At 43.2% G+C, this 20123-nt stretch overlaps 1 protein-coding gene across 2 annotated transcripts; it reads left to right on the top strand.

Moving 5' to 3' along the window:
- The first annotated feature begins 353 nt into the window (after window positions 1–353).
- Window positions 354–16791, top strand: MCEE (methylmalonyl-CoA epimerase). Of its 2 annotated transcripts, none has more exons than XM_083183769.1 (3): window positions 354–534; window positions 7175–7515; window positions 15208–16791. In XM_083183769.1, the coding sequence occupies exons 1-3, from the start codon at window positions 369–371 to the stop codon at window positions 15358–15360; spliced, it is 660 nt and encodes a 219-aa protein (XP_083039895.1). In that variant the 5' UTR covers window positions 354–368; the 3' UTR covers window positions 15361–16791. The 2 variants fall into 2 exon arrangements, with proteins under 2 accessions (XP_083039895.1, XP_083039896.1); XM_083183770.1 differs by lacking the exon at window positions 354–534 and adding an exon at window positions 1774–1936.
- Window positions 16792–20123: the final 3332 nt, after the last annotated feature.

A 20123-nucleotide genomic window follows, 5' to 3' on the forward strand; every position in this document is an offset into this window, starting at 1 on the left:
CCAGTGGTGGCGTGGATAGTGAAGGAGCAAGCCCCCCGGCCTTGCTCCTCCTCCTGGGCTTGGAAGGTCCTTTAACCCACTACAATTTAGCATCTACCATGTTTTTCGGACCCACCTTGTCCTTGATCCTTCTCCTGTTATTTGACGATTCCTTCTCACACTATGAAATAGCCCTAACCAACACTCATGAAACCGTTAATGCTATAAACGTTTATGCAGTGATTTTCACTGAGGTTTGCATTGAACCAAACGTACTTACTGCAGCTACTTATATAGCCAGCTGCACTGACTTATCCTTCATGCCTGATCATTTCCCGTGTTGTGGCAATTGCCCTCATGAAAGATGGCCGCCGAATGAGCACGCGTGTATGGTGACGTGTAAAATGCCGTACCCGAAAGTCTTCTGTTGGCCAGTTAGCAAGCGCCTGCTCTGGAGTGGCGCCCGTACTATGATTGTGATTGCTGCTGTGAGAATAAAGTTTTATCAAAGCATCGTAAACAATATGGCGGCGTCCATGTTCAGGGTGACAGCAGGTAAAAGAGGCTTGCGTAAACGGACTATGCCGAGGCGCCGCTTATTCATAGCAGAGACTGGTGTGTGCGGCGCTTTTGCAGGTGCCAGGGTTGCGCTCTGCATTGTTATTCCTAACGAAGGCTCCAACATGGGAGGCAGTCACACACATCTTTTCAATGGGGGGGGGGGGTTTATGCCAGTTATGTTAGCCGCTTTCAGAATAGCATCATTGTCTCCTTGTGGGTTCGCCACACTTCGTGCTAGGTGGCTAGCTCCGCTCAGCTTTGCTCGCCACAACTTTACTAAAGGTAATAGATGTTGTCGTGGACCAAGGGTGGTTGGTGTGCCGTACACTATAAGTTTTGTAGCGTAAGTGGTGGCCGCAAAGGTGAGGAAGTACCCTTTTTTTGGTACTTCCTCACCTTTGCGGCCGCTGCTACGCCAGTTACATTAGCCACTACTTAACAGCTACATAAGGTTTTATGTGGTGCACCCTCCTATGTTCACGCCACCCTCCTGTGTCCATGCCACCTTTAGTAAAGTTGTGGCGAGCTACTGAGCCCGAAGCGTGGCGAGCAAAGTGAGGATGATGGATGGATGTGATAATTTCAACAGGTGCCAGAGAATAGGTTAAAAAATAAATTCAAATTTATTATACAAAACAATCATATGCTGATAAAAAAAGATACTTCTAAAGATAATGTTTCTAAAAAAGAGCAGGATGAATCCTTACCCCTAAGGGTATTTGGAGCCAGCAAGGGATGGTATATGGCAGGGATGCAGTCCGGAAGTGCACCCTGCAGTGGCCCCAAATACCTTAGCACTTGGTAGGTTCACCCAAAAGCAAGTCCAGTCAGTCACTGCCTAAGAAGGAGCGCAGGACATTTGATACTCAAATTCATCATTTTAAAGTGAGGATGATGCTTGTATAAGTTCCGTTGCGTAAGCGGTAGCAGCAAAGATTAGGAAGACAATTAAACAATTAAATTCACTTGCAAGTGGTGGAACATCTGCATATGTTTTGTGTTATATGATACAAACTGCAACTATTTTTACCAATTTTTTATGACATTACCTATTTATTTGTTTAAGTATTCAAATCTTTATTGTACCTCGAGCTCCCGTTTATAGTGAGATCACTGAGCGATATTCAATTGATCTTTTTTTTTGCGTACATCATGCTCATTATGGTCTAGTTTAGCCGCACATAGCTAACAGGCACACCGCAAAAAAAGTCCTGTAAGAGTGCAAACAAGTGACTGTGTATTTTCAGGGCCGGCGCCACCACTAGGCAGCTCTAGGCATTTGCCTAGGGCGCCGGCCACTGGAGGGAGGTACTGAGCCGCCGAGGAGACCAGGACGAAAGCTGCAGTAGCATGCGGGACACCCAGCCAGGAATTCAACTAAACAAGGAGCTGCCAGGTGAGTCCGTACGCCCCCAGCCCCTCCCTGCATGGAGCCCATTGCTCAGCCGCAGAGTGCCCCAGGTGACCCCCCCCCCGCACACTCCCCTCTCCACCACTACCGCGCCCGCAATCCCCCGGCTGGGTGTTCCGCACTTGCTAGCTGCTGCTGGTGCAGCAGCAGCTTTCTTCCTGGTCTCCCCTCTGTGAGCGTGGCGGGTCTGGTGCCCGCTAGACAAACACCCCGGCGAGTGGAGGTGGGGCGGGCGATTTGGGGGTCGCCTAGGGAGCTGTCAGGGCTTGCACCGGCCCTGTGTATTTTAGCTCCCCACCCCTGGCTAGCAAGCTGAAATTGTTGGCAGAAAAAAATTGAATAGCAGCCTGCAGGCACAGTGGGGCAGGGTGAGAGAAAACAAACTGAGTAGTGCCCTAGATGTTTACTTCTGTGCATGTGGCACTAATCTAAACTAGCCTAGAATGTGTAACCAAGGAAAGTGAGAAGTGGTGAGCCAATGGGAGCTCCTACATATAATTCTATAGACTGCACTTGATACATATTACCTCAAACCTGTTTGGTTTGCCATGGGCTGCATTTTCAACTTTTTAGGACCTCTACACCAGTGTTTCACAGATACAGGGAACCCTAACTGTGCATGTTTTCTGCATCATATAGCTGGAGCAGAGGCATGCAGATTGACTAAAACAAATCTACAGGTGGTACTAATTATTCCAAAGTTGCTTTGAAACACGCACTGTTAAATATTAATGAGTAACAGTTTATACATCACTGACCTAGTATAATTCAGAGTATGCACTAAAGCAGTGGTTCTCAACCTCAGTCCTCAAGGACCCCCAACAGTGCACATTTTCCAGGTCTCCACAAAGAATCACAGGTGAAATAATTAGCTCCACCTGTGATCTTTTAAAATTGTCAGTGAGTAATGAGTGCACCTGCCAGGTGACCTGGAAAATGTGTACTGTTGGGGGTCCTTGAGGAGCGACGTTGAGAACCACTGCACTAAAGCACAGTTTCTCAAACTTGGTCCTCAGGACCCCAAACCTTTCATGTTTTCCAGGTCTCACAATATCTTCAGTGAAATAATTATCTCTATTTCTGGATTTTTTAAAAAGTGTCGTTGAGTAGTGAATACACCTGTGCACAATCTATGTGACATGGAAAAGGCGACCTGTTTGCTGTCCTGAAGACCGAGTTTGAGAACCACTGCATTAAAGGAAACGCGTGTTCTTAAGCTTCAGAGCTTGCTTTTGTGCTAGAGACTGTACCATAAGAGTTTATTAATGAAGATGTTGGTGTTTTCTACAGTAAATGCACTTCTATGGTCAGGGAGGTGCATTCATTTCTGGAGCACAAAGCTGGAAAGAATAATGGTGTGTGTACAACAGGTGATGTGGCTTAAGGTGCCCATACATGGTGCAATGAACTCCGATTTGCATCGTATCTAGTACAAAAAGCATACAATGTGCTTCAGCAGCATGCTTTTTGTACTAGATACGATGCAATCTACTTATGTGCTGTGCGATGTGATGTGCCGGGAGCGCGCATTTCATCACACTGCCCTGTTGCACCGTGTATGGGCACCTTTAGATCAATGTTTCCCAGTCTCAGACCTCATTGCACTAACAGTCCAGGTTTTAGTAAAGTATGCATCTCCTACATTTGCAATGCTTAAGGATTGCATATGCTAAACTGCTGCGAGCAGCTTATCATATGCGATCCATACAGAATTAGGCCCCTAACTTTGAATGACCACAAATAATCACGCTCATGATAACTGCTGTATTCATTTAAAAAAAAAAAGTCCACAATTTTTATTTCTTTTTTTTGTTATGTGGCCAAAATCAGGAGGGAGTTTTTCATTTTCTTAGAATGGATCCCACCCCGTAAACTGTTGATGCTGATGAAAGAGACTTAGCTGCACCTCTGACACTGCGCCCACCTGCTTACAGTAATTACCCCTCGCATACATACACAAAAGCAGCACTCCACACACGCAGACACCAGCAGCGAACACCAGAGTCCTAGGTGCTCTGGAAGATGATGGAGGAAGACTTCAACATGAAGTGGCTGCAGAAGAGGAGGATACCCTTAGGACATTTGTGCTATCCTTTGTCACTACACTTGCCCCTATGGCCTTGTATCTGTATCCTATACCTTGTAATGTATCTCTCCAAGGGCCTTATTTTGGTTCATTCTTTCTGATAAAATCCTTCTTAGATGGGCAAAACCATGTGCACTGCAGGTGGGGCAGGTGTTACTTGTGCAGAGAGAATTAGATTTGGGTGGGGTTTTACTTCAAAGTGAGATCTATATTGCAGTGTAAAAATAAAGCAGTCAGTATTTTCCCTGCACAGAAACAAAATTACTCACCCAAATCTAATTCTCTCTGCACATGTTACATCTGCCCCCCCTGCAGTGCACATGGTTTTGTCCATCTAAGAAGGATTTTGTCAGAAAGAATGAACCAAAATAAGGCCCCAAGAGACAATGTGGCCTGTTGATTCCTATCCTGGGCCAAGAGACATATACTTTCATACCATTGTGATTGATTCTTTGCTCCCTCTGGGATAATCTCGGAAAGCCCTGTCAGACTTTCCTCCACCTGGGTCTGTTGTGGACAACTGAGCAGATTAGGCCTGCCTTAGGTTTTAAACTTCTGCCCAATGTGTATAGGATACTAGCCTACAAACTTTTTGAGCTTGATCTGCCGATCAGGAACTTACCCTCAAGCTATATGTAAACGTATTCCTTATGTAAATCTTGCTGGCTGGTCCATCAGAACGGTACATATTCAAGCAGATTCATTTTCCCTTTATCTTCTTTTTCCATTACATCACCTCAGAGAGAAACTTGACCTTCTCAGACATCTACTGTTATCTCCAGATTCAGTATTGGGTGTTTATGGAGTCTGAGCAGTCTTTAAACTAAGCCATGGAGAGATATAACGTACTAGCCAATCAGCTTCTAACTGCCAGGTCACAGTTTGAAAAATGACAGCAGCTGATGGTTTATCTTTGTCCATTTTATTAATCTACAGCAGAAATGGGGAATCTTCGGCCCTCCAACTGTTGTTGAACTACACATCCCAGCATGCCACTCAACAGTTTTAGCATGGCCAAATAGCAAATCTGTAGCAGGGCATGCTGTTATGTGTAGTTCAACAACAGCTGGCGGGTCGAAGGTTCCCCATCCCTGCTCTACAAGCTTAGTACATTGACCCTTTTGAGCAACAACTTGTTGTACATGACATGTACTATTACATTTGCCATGGTTCCACCCATTTCCCAATCTCTAAGGTCAAATCTGCACATTTCTGCTTCCAGTGCAGTGAGAATTAGATTTACAGTGCATCCGGAAAGTATTCACAGCACTTCACTTTTTCCACATTTTTTTATGTTACATAACCTTATTCCAAAATGGAATAATTTATTTTTTCCCTCAACATTCTAGGGAATGTAATGACATAGGAAAAAGGGGGTTGTTTTGCACTTGCGCTGCCAAAAGACCAGTTTTTAAATCACCTGCGATCCACACTGAACAGAAGGACACCAGGGTACAAAATAGCTACACTATTTTGTGCCCTAGTGTCCTTCTGTTCAGTGTGGATCGCAGGTGATTTAAAAACTGGTCTTTTGGCAGCGCAAGTGCAAAACAACCCCCTTTTTCCAGATTCATAGTGAGTCACAAGCAGACCCACTTGCCCCTGCTGCAGCCATAACTTGACCCATTTTTATAATTTACTACAAATCTTCAATTTATATTTTTTATTATTTAAAGCGCCGGGTTCTGCGGGTTCTTTGGAGACCTCTTAGGAGTTCCCTCCACACCCACAGATTCTTTTGTCCAATGTAATGACATACCCCATAATGACAATGTGAAAAATGTTTTTGGGAGATAATTTATTAAAAATAACACACTAAGAAATCACATGTGTATAATTATTCACAGCCTTTGCCATGACGCTCAAAATTGAGCTCGGGTGCATTCTGTTCTGATCATCCTTGAGGTGTACGTACATCTACCACCTGTGGTAAATTCAGTTGATTGGACATGATTTGGAAAGGCACACACCTGTCTATATAAGGTCCCACACTTGTCAGAGCATGAAATCAAAGGAATCGTCTGTAGACCTCCGAGACACAATTGTCTCATGGCACATAGCTAAGGAAGGGTACAGAAATATATCTGCTGCTTTAAAGATCCCAATGAGCACAGTGGCCTCCATCATCCGTAATTGGAAGAAGTTCGGAACCACAGGACTCTTCCTAGAGCTGTCTGGCTATCTAAACTGAGCAATCGGGGGAGAAGGACCCTAGTCAGGAAGGTGACCAAGAATCCAATTGTCATTCTGTCAGAGCTACAACATTCCTCTATGGCAGGGCTCGACAAACCCCGGGCACCAGGTCGCCATGGCAACCAGAATTTCCACCGTGGCGACCAGATCCTGTGAGGGGTGTGGCCTGCTGAGGAGAAGCAGCTGCAGTGTGTCTCAGCTCCTGCCTATGCCTATGGAGGCCACATAGCTGCTGACAGTAGTGTTAACCCCCCCCCGGTAGGCATTTAGGAGATTTGGACCCCCCTGCAGCATTTCGGGGAGATCCGGACACCCCACGCCACCCCCACCCCCACATTGCGGAGATCCTTCGGAGTGTACTCAGCAGCGGGAAGCCACCCACCTGCAGCCCTGCTGTGTTCCTTCCCATCGTCCCCCTCAGTGCGGCAGTTGGTATGAGGGCGCCTGATAAATGTAAGTGTGGCGGTCGGCTATTTTAAATCCGCTCCCCTGCCCTATAGCTCTGCCGTGTCGTCAAAAGCAGGAAGTCACGGGTGTCAGCGCGGCTCCAGCCACCCTCCTGCAGCCCTGCTGTGTATATTGCCATTGCTATTTCTGCAAAGAAAAGACACTTGTTTTCATTTATTATAAATGCATAGTTTTGTTTTGCATTTTGTTTTGGAATTTTTCTTTTTCACAATTTAATAAAATTAAATATATTTTAAGTTCAAACAAAGTGGCCTGATGATTTCCATGGTGGTAATGAAAATACACTGTGCTGCCATTTTATTACATTAAATTGGTTATTACTAATTAATATACTTGAAACCACATTTGCCACGTATGAAGGCATGGAAGGTTTGCAGTGCAGACTCCACAGTCCTGATGGGCACCATTAAGTGCAATGAGACGCACCTATTCCTCCAATGTAATAAATGTGGATATATATTTGCTGTGTTTGACAGGTGTGGTTTGCAGAGTCCATGGCGTCATCCAGGCAACAAGGAACATGTCCCTTTCACAAACGCTGTATCAAAAGATGCCGAACGCTTTGTGGAAATTAGGACGCCTCAATCATGTAGCTATTGCTGTACCTGACTTAGAAAAAGCCAAGTCTATGTATGAGAATATTTTGGGTGCACAAGTGAGCGAGACTGTTCCCCTTCCTGAACATGGGGTGTATACGATTTTTGTGGAACTTGGAAACACAAAGCTGGAACTTTTACATCCTCTGGGAGAGAACAGCCCAATCTCTGGCTTCCTACAGAAAAACAAAGCTGGTGGAATGCATCACATTTGTATTGAGGTATTCCCATACATATTTCTAGCTACCTGATTAAACTGCCTGGGATTCTTTGTGGCAGATTTATTAAGATGCTGAAGTATTGAAGTGGCTGGTGATAACACATTGGCTAATCAGTTGCTAACTGTCAACTTACGGGCTGGGTTTGAAAAATGGCAGGAGCTCATTGGCTGCATTATCACCGGCCACTTTATCACTTCATCGGGCTTAATACATCTGCCTCTTTGTTCTATGCGTGTTCATGGGAAAAGAAAACACTATTGTGCTCATTAGCTAGAAGTCATCTGCTCTGCAGCCTTTTTTTTAGTCCTGAACTAGTTACATTTATATATGTAGTTACGGTACTTGTTTCCTAGCACAGCCACAATTGCGGGCATCGTGTACCTTTAAGTTAAGGTACACGATGCCCGCGATGGACCCAATTTCCTTTGAAATCGGTTCCATTTTGCCGGCAAAGGGAAAATCGCGGGCATCGCGTCGGTCGCGACCATTAACATTGGCCGCAACGCGACCGACGCGATGCCCGCGATTTTGCCATAGGCTTCAATGTTAAAATATTTTTTAACATTGAAATCGGGAGCATCGCGTCGGTCTTGTGCCATTATAATGGCACAAGGTGAGATGGACTTGATTAAGTCCATCTCACATAGTAAAAAATTTGAAATTCGCCAATATGAACCATTTCACATTATATATGTCCCCGTCGTCACCCCACAATTGACGTGAACCCGAAGCGTGGCGAGCGGCGGTGCGCGTCCTCCGACCTTTTCATTCCCCTACTATCCACGTCAGCGTGGAGTTGAGAATATAAAGTGCAGCGAGCCACCGAGCCCGAAGCGTGGCAAGCGGATGCGTATACCTGTGAAGTTATACGCGTTCCCTCGCGGGGCTCGGTGGCTCGCTGCGCTCGCCACACTTTATATTCTCAACTCCACGCCGACGTGGATAGTAGGGGAATGAAAAGGTCGGAGGACGCGCACCGCCGCCCCACGCGGGCTCGCTGTGCTCGCCACGCTTCGGGTTCACGTCAATCGTGGGGTGGGGTTTACGGTGTAAAATTGGGGGTGTAGGGAATATTTTACATTGAATCCAATGTAAAATCGGGTCCCAGGGACCCTATTCACATTTGATTCAATTAAAAAATCGGGTCGGTCCCATCTCATGCGACCAAATCGCATGCAATGCAACCGACACGATTTTTCCGACACGACCACCCCTGCATTTCACAAACTTTAGTTTGTGAAATGCAGGAAGGTTAAGGTTCTTCGCAGGTAGACAAAGAGGACATAATGCACACATTATTTATATAATATATAATAAACCATTTTGTATAAACCGTAGCATTCTTATGGGGCCCACACATGTAGCGATTTTGAGTAATTTTCTAAGCGATCTGACTTCATTTGACTAGACCGCTTAGAAATTAAGCATTTTTTGAGTGTGTGTTGAGCCCATTATGATAATGATGCACGTCCTCACACGTCGCTATCACTGGGAGATGTAGAATGAGCATGTACCATAAATCTAGTCAGATCACTTAGCAAGAGACTGGACTTCATCCGTGTTTTGTGTAGCAGGCGATGGCGATCACCGATCTACGTCACCAGAACACGCCCTGCCTCTCCCTGAAGCCCTTTTTTTTAACTTGCATAACTAAAATCTCCCATGCTTAATCGCTGGTGCACATCACTGACTCTTTCTAAGCCATCTAGATTCCAGGAAGCTGAAGGGGAATCGCCCTTGCTAAATCGCTGGCACAAATCTGTACATGTGTAGGCCCCATTACTGACCAGCTTTCTTTTTATACTGCATTTAAGATACAACATTTCCAACAGTCAGATTTAATAGGTCGAATGTAAATTGAACCTATTCTTGTCGAAAAGTGCCGATATTTCCAACTGTCAGGCCACTATACCGCACACATACAGACTGCTGCTGGACATCATGAGAGTAAGATAAAACAACTACATACGTGACGCTGTGAAAGCAATGAATGCCAGACTCTGTCCACGATTTACAGCGGAAGTCACATAATCACACGCCATTTCCAGCTCTTGTAGTTCTCTGTTGAACATTATGAAGCCAAGAAGAACACTTAGATCTGTGGATGAGCCATGAGCCCATTAATCCAGAGCTGAATCACAGGCATCTGGGACATCATGCAAATATCAGCCCATAAAACATACTCCAGCAGTAGCAGCCAAAGAAGAAAGCTATTACTGGTCTGCATGGGCTTTTATTTTTTTAATCCTTCCTCACTGCCCGAAGCACCCATACCAGTACACCGCTTTACCTGCACTGATTTATGGTGCTGAAAAAAAGGCAGCTCTGGAGATACTTAATAGAGCTCTGACATTTACACCACCAGAAGAACCTGTTAACTCCTTCACTGGTGTGGATTTTTTTTTTTAGGGAGTGCTCACCACAGGGCAGTTTTTTTTTTTGGAGAGCGCTCCATAAAAAAAAACCTGCTGTGTGTCCCTTGGCCGGTCAATGCTGCTGTGCACTATATCAGCAGCTGCCCGGCCCTGCCCCCGGCAACTCGGCTGTGCACAGTGTGACATTAGTAAGTTCACGCCGCACATAGCCGGGAGGAAGGAGCCAGTCCCAGCATCACTAGCTCAGCACAGCAGCGTTGCCTGGCGCCACGGAGGGGAAGACAGTGGCAATCCCGGATATTTTCTCAGAATGCCAGTGTTACCACTGAAGCATAGCCCGGAAAATTTCCAGGATTGCCAGTGAAGGGGTTAAAAACAAAATTGGATGTAGAACTGCCTTCCCCTTCACATTAATGCCCAATAGAAGGTCCCATAGGGAAATGGAAATACAAACACTTTTAAGAGCGCATTCATTTTATTTAACAAAAATTGATTGCCAACAACAACTTTAATTACAATAAACACAAAAATTGTTTAGAAGAAAATCCTGAATTTCAGTTAATTAAAAACAATAACCTCTGGAAAATTATTATTTAATTATTCTTGAGTGGAAGTACACTCTTACATATATTTGTGGCTGGTGTGGCACCGTTATTTAATACTACATTTCCATATTGTTATATTGTTCCATATAGTGGGGGTATGAAAAGGTCGGTGGACGCGTACAACTGCACACTTCGGGTTGGCGTTGATAGTGGGGTGGCGTTAACAATGGGGGGCATTTAACATAGGAATCAGCCATCAGGGTGGCTGTACAATGTAAAATCAGCTATGATCGCGTCACCATTATAATGGCATGCGATGCGACGCGATATTAAAATTGTACAGTCAGCCCTTAAAACCCTGAAATCGGGTCCCATTGCATCCCATCGCATACCTTAATTAGTGGTATGCGATGCGATGGGTGCCGTGATAATACACAAGTACCTAATTTTTTTCTTGTCCGTTTTGGTATTCAAATCTTTTATGATGTGTGCTCCACAAATCGCTTTTTTAAATAGGCTAATTGTGGCCAATATAAATTAGGCTCCAGATTATTTTGTGTAAATTGTAAAATACTCTGTGGGCCACTGTGAAACAATGGAAACTCATTTGAAATAATCTTGTCACACAAAATCATCCCTCATCACTTGCCAAATGGACTCCATTGTCTAGAACCACCTATAGGACAATGGAAACTGAACAGTTGCTGCTATCTGGCTTGCACAGCCAATCACTTTCATCTATAAATGTCCGTTAAAATGGGTTATACTGTATATACCTCACAACGTTATTTTTATCTCAATTGGGACTCCTCCTTCTCTGGATGCTCCCGAAAGAGGGCGCGGCTTCACAGAATGATGTACCCACGAACCACGCTTTACATTTACCGTCAATAGGGGCATTCCCAGCACTTTGGAGCTGCTGTCATGCCCCCAAGTCCTTCTGTCTCTCATTAATAGATGCTGTGCACATGCTGAATACAGCAGCGAGTGACTGAGGACTCCCAACTGCCCCCTCACCACAGGCCGTGGGTGGGACAGTCCCATAAAAACTGGACTCCCGAATATCGGAACAATTGGGAAGTATGGGCTATATACTGTACTGCGGGAGGTGCATGTGTACAGCAGTAACTGTTAAAGAATGAAAGTAAACATCCTTTACACTAATGCCTAATGTACTATATAGTCACTAGTTATGTTAATAGAAGTAAAGCAGTGTGATCATTTTTATTATCAGTCATTATTACACTGTAAGCACTTATCTGCTCAGTGAGCTAGTACAGTGGTTCTCAACCTCCGTCCTCAAGGACCCCCAACAGTGCACGTTTTCCAGGTCTCCACACAGAATCTCAGGTGAAATAATCAGCTCCACCTGTGATCTTTTAAAATGTTTCGGTGAATAACGAGTGCACCTGCCAGGTGACCTGGAAAACGTGCACTGTTGGGGGTCATTGAGTACTGAGGTTGAGTACCACTGAGTTCGTATATTTTTTGTTACAAATGCATCTAATTTATTTACATGATATGTCTTATGGTCCAGTTAAAATGATGAAATTAGATTGTTGAATGCTCTAACAAATACAATACATACATCCTGATCATGTACATTTTCCATTTGGCTTGTAACAACAATTTCTAACCTTCCATCAGTAGAGGGCAGCATACCTTTACTATACATGTTGTTGTTATTATAATAATGAAATATTAGGTACCGCTAATGTTTGAAATTGATTTTTTTCCCCAGTTCTTGAGTAAATGTCTATAAGCACTGACAAAATGTACATAAACACAACACCTAGTAATTTGATAAGAAAGAGGATGAGGATTACTGTATACGCTATATTTTCCTACTCTTACACCTTTCATTTTAAGATCATTTGATTTGGTCTTACTTTGTCCTTAAATAGAAATGCTTATGTTTATCCTGTGCAGTGCTCCTATACTTATTGAATGTCAAATTTATGGATGCTATGTTACAATGCTTAATGGCTAAATACCAAATTGTTCTTATGCATGACTGTCTATGAACTCAATTTATATCATTATCCCGATTTTGTATTTTTCAATGGAATTAAGGGAACTGTAAAATATGCATATTTACAGTACATAATGTATTTATTATACATCATACAGGCCCAGATGTATCAAGCTTCGAAAAAGTGAAATGGAGAGATAAACAACCAGCCAACAGCTCCTACCTGTAATTTTTCAAACCTAGCCTCTAACATGACAGGTAGGAGCTGATTGGCTGGCTGTTTATCACTCTCCATTTTATCACTTTTGAAGCTAGATACATCTGGCCCACAGTGCCTTAATAAAAAAAACAAAAAAACAGAATGGATAAAGAAGTATATATACAGTAACTCTAGTGCCCAGCAGTCTGCTCCTGGCTCTCACTTTCGGGACATTTCCTGTGAGCTTGTCATCGAAGAGACACAGTTGGTAATTTCTGCTTCATGACCCCAGCACCTTAGTTAATGGAACCTTGAGACGTTAACTTGTATAACTGAACTTAGCAGCGATTCAGAGTTGCATGTTCCCCAGCATGAGGAATTATGTCACTGTCTCCAGATTCCCTTCTATCAATGGGGCTGCAGGTTGTTGAGGGAAGAAAATCGAAATTGAAATGAAGCATCACACATCTGCTGAAAGTGATTGCGTTATGACAAGTAATGGACGTGGGGTTGGGGATTAAAGGGTAAAGTGAAGATAGATGTTGGAAGGAGTAGGTACAAGTACACCTTAATACCAAGGAAGAGAGTGTTTGTTGGGGGTGATGGGAAACGAGTAGAGATTTGTCAGTGAGCGATAGCCAGGTATGAGGGAGTAAGTTGAGGAGACCTGTCACTTCATTTTTCCAAAAGTTTTGGCAGTTTTTATAGTTTAGTGAGCGATCTGAAAGCTTCCATTATTTCGGAATAAAAAGAGCTGGCCGGTTCCCAAACACTGTGTAAGCCTGATGCAGTAAACGAGCGGATTTCAGATCTCTTTCTTGGCAAAACCAACTTCCATTAACATTTGGATTCTAATTGTAGTGTTCATGTTACAACCTTTGTTGATTTACTTCCTTTATTCAGTTTTTTCACATGTATAATTTTACTCAATGCTTTGCGTGTTGTCTGTTTGAACAGTCTCTGATCACATATACCACTAATCAACTTTGTAATTGATTTAGTTTTTTTCTCTTTTACACAGCATAATTGATTTTATTAATAGTACTCACATCAAAGCATGAAACTGAATAGTACTGAATGTGTTGCGGTTAGACTGATCTGTGTTTCCATAATCCTGTCATGTCAATCATGGTAATATCTGGGTTGCATCTATTTGTGCTAGAATTCCGGGAAGATCTGATTCAAGACAACACCAGACAACCACAAGCTTAGCACTGCCACATATGTATTTGTTCATAACCCTTAACTGATATTCAGGGTATTCACACATTATTAACACTTTCCTTGCACTGAAAAGAGCATATAGTGAACCTGTCAAATTGTGTGCTGGCAGGTTTATTCTCCTCTCTCTCTCCTTTTCCAGTTCACTACTGAACTTGAGAGGTAGCTACACTAAAATGGGGCATACACACAGGGATATTTGCACAAGAGATTTGTTCTGAGCCTTTTAGTATAGGAGATTTGTGTTAAGGAAAAAATCGAAATAATTTAAATAATGGGTGGGTATTATAGGAGGGAGGGTGAAGTAGATCGCTCAGTTTGCTACTTATGGGGCCTACACACGTAGCGATTCCTGGCATTATCTAAGCTATCTCACTAGTATGTATGTATAGGGGCGCAACGATACCTATGTGCGGACTCACGCACCGCTAATGTCCTGGTGATTAATATTCAGCACACTGCATAAATCTAGTTGACCACCTGGGTCAGGGCCTTGTGTTCTCAGTGGAGAACACTGGCCCTGACAGATCACTCAGCAGCACGTTGCTTTGCTGAGCGATCTAATATCGCTCAGAACACTCTTGCAGCACATCTCCCCATGTGTAGGCCCCATTAAAACACTGGCGATTTGCAGTCTCTTGCTAAGCCATATGACTAGATATATACTGAATGCTTAAATGATCTAGACCGGCTAGAGCGACGTGTGGGGCCGCGCATCGCCATCACAATGGGGCATACACATGCGTATGCCATACAAAGCCTTTGTACGCGTCCTCCGACCGTTTTATACCCCTACTATCCACGTCGGCGTGGAGTTCAGAATATAAAGTGTGGCGAGCGTAGCGAGGCGAGCGCACGCGTATATCTGTGAAGTTATGCACGTTCCCTCGTGGGGCTCACTGTGCTCGCCACGCTTCGGGCTCGGTGGCTCGCTGCGCTTGCCACACTTTATATTCTCACCTCCACGCCGACGTGGATAGTAGGGGTATGAAAAGGTCGGAGGATGACTACCGCCGCCCCTCGCGGGCTCGCTGCGCTTGCCACGCTTCGGGTTGGCGTCAATCGTGGGGTGCCGTTCACAATGGGGGCATTTGAGCCATCAGGGGGGTTAAAATTGGGGTCTGGGGACAATTTTACATTGAATCCAATGTAAAATAGGGTCCCAGGGACCCTATTCACATTTGAATCAATGTAAAAATCGGGTCCATCGCGTCGGACGCATCGCATGCGATTTGGTCGCATGTGATGCGATCGACGCGATTTTTCCGACCCGATCAAAATCGGTGTGGCCGTTCTAGGAAACAAGTACCAACTGGACTATATCACTTAAAATGTTATGATCATAGTAACCTAATACATGTCCATTATTTTTCTTTATAGGTTGATGACATCAAAGGAGCAATGTCTGACCTGAAGAAGAAAAACATTAGGGTTCTGAGTGAAGAACCCAAAATCGGTGCACATGGAAAGCCAGTTGTTTTCTTGCATCCAAAAGACTGTGACGGAGTCCTTGTGGAGCTGGAGGAAGCTTAGTATTCATAGTAGGCTTCTATAACTGAAAATGAATTTGTGAGAACTCTAGTACAGTAAACTGAAGTACAAAAGATCAAAAAAAAATTCTCATTCCCATTGATTGGTATATCTAACATTATCTAACATTTAAATTGACTCAGAAGTGAAATAAAATATGTGGTCCTTTTATTTTTACCTAGGTGCCATTGTAAGTAACAGAAAGTTTACACTGTAATCTTCATGTACAAAGCACCAGAGAATATTTGCTAAATGTATACATTATTAAATCTTCTGGATTTAGAAACTAGTAGATCATCTAGAGATATGTCTAGTGTCTGATTATTTGTCATAGAAACACTGCCATCTGTTGGCAGTGACTGAAAATACATCTTTCTCTCACACATGCACAAACACAGAGGCAATCACAAGGTGCAGGCTAACTTTCGAAGCATTGGCTTCGAGCAGGCTCACTAGTACTTTATGGGCGGTATTCAATGCCGCCAGCTTGTTTCCATCGCGGATCGCTGAAATCAAGCCACCCTTGCCGTCTAACCCCCTTGCGGGCCGCTCACTGCTGTTTGGATGACCATACTCACCGTTTCCATCTGGCTGAAAAGAACCAGCATTGTGGAAACGGCAAGTGAAGGGGGTCAGTTGAATACTGACCACAAGCTATGACGGCGAGCTACTGGCACTGCTCGCTGTCATAGCTCGCCCTTTGGCATTATATATACCCCTATAAAGAAACCTTGTAGCATCAGATGCCATGCTTCCTCTATATTCCCTAATTTAACAGGCCTTTTTTGGGAACTTGAGCCAGATAAGTAAAACTTGGTTTTATGCTGCTTTATCTACTTAATCCTTTGTGTGAAAATTCGCAAGCAAACATTTTTATTCATCACAATGATCTGTAATGTTCACCTTATATAACGTAGGAAATATAATCTTTTATATTCTCCGTTTCTCTCAGGGCCATCTCCGCATCCACTGATGCGTTTCAAACCCGGTCTTGTTCCTTTGTCAAGGTGTAACTAATGTGCACATAAGAGTCCATATTTAAAAGTCCCTGTATTCAATCAAAGGTCCGCAATCATCACTTCCTCCCATACCATCACCTACGCCGGCGACTGTATCGTTATCCCAGTGATGTTGTGTCTCCCGCGTCACTTCTGCCTACGTTATCATGCATATTCGGGATTGTATGATAGTCCCAGCAGCATGTTCGTTCCAGTCACGTGTGTCCCATTCCCTTCACATGTTCCGGAACATAACATAATACATTTTCCCATCACTTCCGCCCTCATTTTGTGTTGGCAAGTGAATGTTATTTTTGCACAGTCCACTATATATCTTTTTAAAGAACGGGGACAATAATTTCATATTAATTATGGGAAAATTTACACACAGAAATACAATAAATATCATTAAAATTACATAAAATGATAACCTAATTTGAGCTCAAAGTCTGAGTTTATTCCGTTGGGTTTTAATGTATTAAAATTGTATATCATCTGCATTTTCGTTTTCACCAGCTGGTTACTTTAATCACATCTGCGGCAATGTCCCTCTATTACTTTATGCCCAAAAATATTTTTATATGTTTAGTGAAACATGCATGGGTGGGTTTTAAAATTTTGTGACAAATAATGGGTTTCTTCACCCTTTCTGATGTTTCTTACATGTTCTCCTATGCGTATTTTTAGTGGACGAGAGGTCCTTCCTATGTAAGATAAATTGCAGGAACACCCAATGAGATAAACAACGTTTTTAACATTACAGGTGATGAACTCTTTAATCTTATGCCATTGATATTCACTTTTTCCACTTTATAACCTTAAATATTGATGCATGCACCACATCGATGGAAACTCCTAGTTCTTATCCCTCCTCTTATAGCATTTGATGGATACATGCTGTGGTTAAGCTGATTACCTAAGTTTGTCGCCCTTCTGTAGATGAATGACAGTTTTTCTGGCAGCTCTTTACCAATAATGGGATCTTTTCTCAAAAGGTTCCAATTCTTTCTGACTGACTGCTCTAGTTTGTTATGTTGAATACTGTAATCAGTGATGAAAGCCATTTCTTTGTGTCTGTGCATTTTGCCACTCTTTTATCTTATAAAAAGGGTGGCACGGTTGATTGTGTCCACCTTTTCTCTATCCCTTTCTATAGTAGTGGGATCCTATCCACTATCTTAGAATGCACACCCTATATACATGAGGTGCTATCATGCTGGGACTTGTAGTTCTGCAAAGAAAAACACATGGTGCACATGCACACTCCATATCATCAATCAATAATAGAGGTTGTTGGTATATTAATTGGCCAAGAAATATTTGCCCACCAACCAGCTTCACAGTGACCTCATTTCTGGTGGGTCCCTAATACTAAGTTTGAATCTAGGGTGAGGAACCATAAAAAGGCCAGCATAAGCCAGTCACCCCAGGGCAGCACACAAGTGAAAAAACTATGCTATAAGTGTGTTGATAAGAAATGAGGTCACCGTGAAGCTGGTTGGTGGGCAAATGTTTCTTGGCCAGTCTCTGGCAGTCAATCACTGCCAGAGTATAGGCTCACAACCTGCTCCAGCCTCCCTTGTACTTTTACTGTGTTACTGATTACCAGATACTGACTTTTGCCAGTGCCCCATGGGGAACCTGTTCAAGGGACTGCGACCATAGCCATTGTCCATAGCAGCAAAGCCCACATCCCAACTGGAGGGGTCACTGGTGAACACCTATGGCGTGGTAAGATTCCGTACCCCTGTATCAGGTCTAGCTAATCCCTGGCCTGGTGGCCAACGTCATGAGCCTGAGACTGTGAGAGTTTGATCACGGCCTGCTGTTTCTAAGTCTCGTCTTCCGTACAGTTACGTTCTATCCACCTAACTTGGCCCTGTGGTATACAGTCAAGCCAGTTCTTATGGTGGCCACTGTTTAGGTGGATATAACTCAGAGAATCTGTTGGTTTTGTAAAACTCTTGGTTTTTGAAATACCATTATCCTCATAGATAGTAATGTCTTACCACTAATATTAAAATAATATAGAATTCTGGGTCCTTGAAAAGAGACACAGATTGGGTTTGAAACGCGTTGTTGGATGCAGAGGCGGAGACGGCCCTGAGAGAACCTTGCCAAGCAGTGTGGATCCCTGTGAATGCCCTGGACAACAGTTGTTATTCACATGTACTTTTTGAACTTTTAGCCTTACACTTCATTACCACCATGTGGTAAATACCCTTTGAGCCTTCTTTTTGTACTTACCACTTTCATATATACAGTATGCATATTTTATGTGATGATTTGAGATCCCATGTTGGGAACATATGTTTATTGCATTTTATGTTTGTGCCTTATGTCTTATTAAAGTATGTGCTATGAGATATGTATGCTCTTTTACATGTACCCTTTCACTGTAAAACGTGAATGAGGAATAAGAGGATACGCTTGCGCAACATTTTTGATTGAGAACAAATACACTGGCAACTATCAGGGAAGTTTCATTCCTTTTTAACATCTAGCGCTGGTGAAGGAATATTCCACCTTTTATTATCAATGCAGTTTATATTTGGAGTGTTGGAGATCACCCTCGGAAGATTCTCTTTGTAGCTGTTAGTGCGCACTGTGGTGAACCACTCTTTGCCTTCCAGACTTGATTCATACTTTACTATCCAAGTGGGTATAGAGTGAGAATAAAAGTGTCTGCCGAGCCCAGTGCACTGTCAATGTCAACATAGACACCGAAAAACGTGTCGACCTTGTGGGCGTCGACGATGCCCATGTTAATCTTAAACTTGTGTTGACCTATGTATGTTGCTCATTTGCAGGTGTTGACCTAGTCCCTGTCGACCATTAGTGGTTAACCTAGACATTGTCTATCTCTTATACCGTAACCCAGATTATGGGCCTAATGGGCCTGAATCACCCAAATCATGTAGTTAAAATACAAATCAACAATTTTTAAATAAGAATGATTATTACTACACAACATAAATACATACATACAACAACCTCCCGGGGGTATTAAGTTGGTGTATATACTATGTTATAATGTAAGCAATATGTATAAAACATTTTTTTATATAAAATATTAGCTCTATGGGCAAAATGTGCTGAATAACTGGTGCACACCACATATAAATTTCCTCATCTGCTCTTAATGTTGGTATAGGAGTGGAAAGACATGATGTTGTATATATTTGGATGTAAGATGGATGAATTTGCTCTTAAATGTGGATCTGTATATTTGACTTTTAGCAGCTAAATAAGCAACTTAATAATATCAGTGGGTCAGTAATTCAAAAAGCTGTATGCTGTCAATGCACAATCCTCCTCTCCTCCAGTGATCTCCCCGTTGCAGACTTGCCTGGTGCTCAATAGCCTGCACCTCCTTGTTCAAGAATTGGGCTCACGCAACTGATCAAATGCTGTGGGCAGAGTCCTGTATTGAGGGAGACGAACAGTACCTTAAACCATGTGGGGAAGCTGTATGTCCGTGGTCCTGGACTGCTGCGGCTATTCCTCCCGCTGACACGGAGGTGGGGTCTCCTCTTGCACAGCATCCATGTCCTGGGAGCTTCCAGGGATTGTCTCGCTCTTGGCTTTTCATGTAATGTGGCTGCTGCTAAAAACAGTGGAATTAAATAGCCATCGGTAAGGTCCGGCGCATGGGCAGTCGGGGTCTATAGTACTATAACAATACTTTTTTTTTAAAGCCTGTCTGACAAAGGCCCTTATTCTGGTTCACTCGCAAATGCAAATTCCTTCTCAAATGAACAAAACCAT

This window comes from Crinia signifera, chromosome 4, assembly GCF_055691185.1.
Source record: "Crinia signifera chromosome 4, ASM5569118v1, whole genome shotgun sequence".
NCBI classification, from domain to species: domain Eukaryota; kingdom Metazoa; phylum Chordata; class Amphibia; order Anura; family Myobatrachidae; genus Crinia; species Crinia signifera.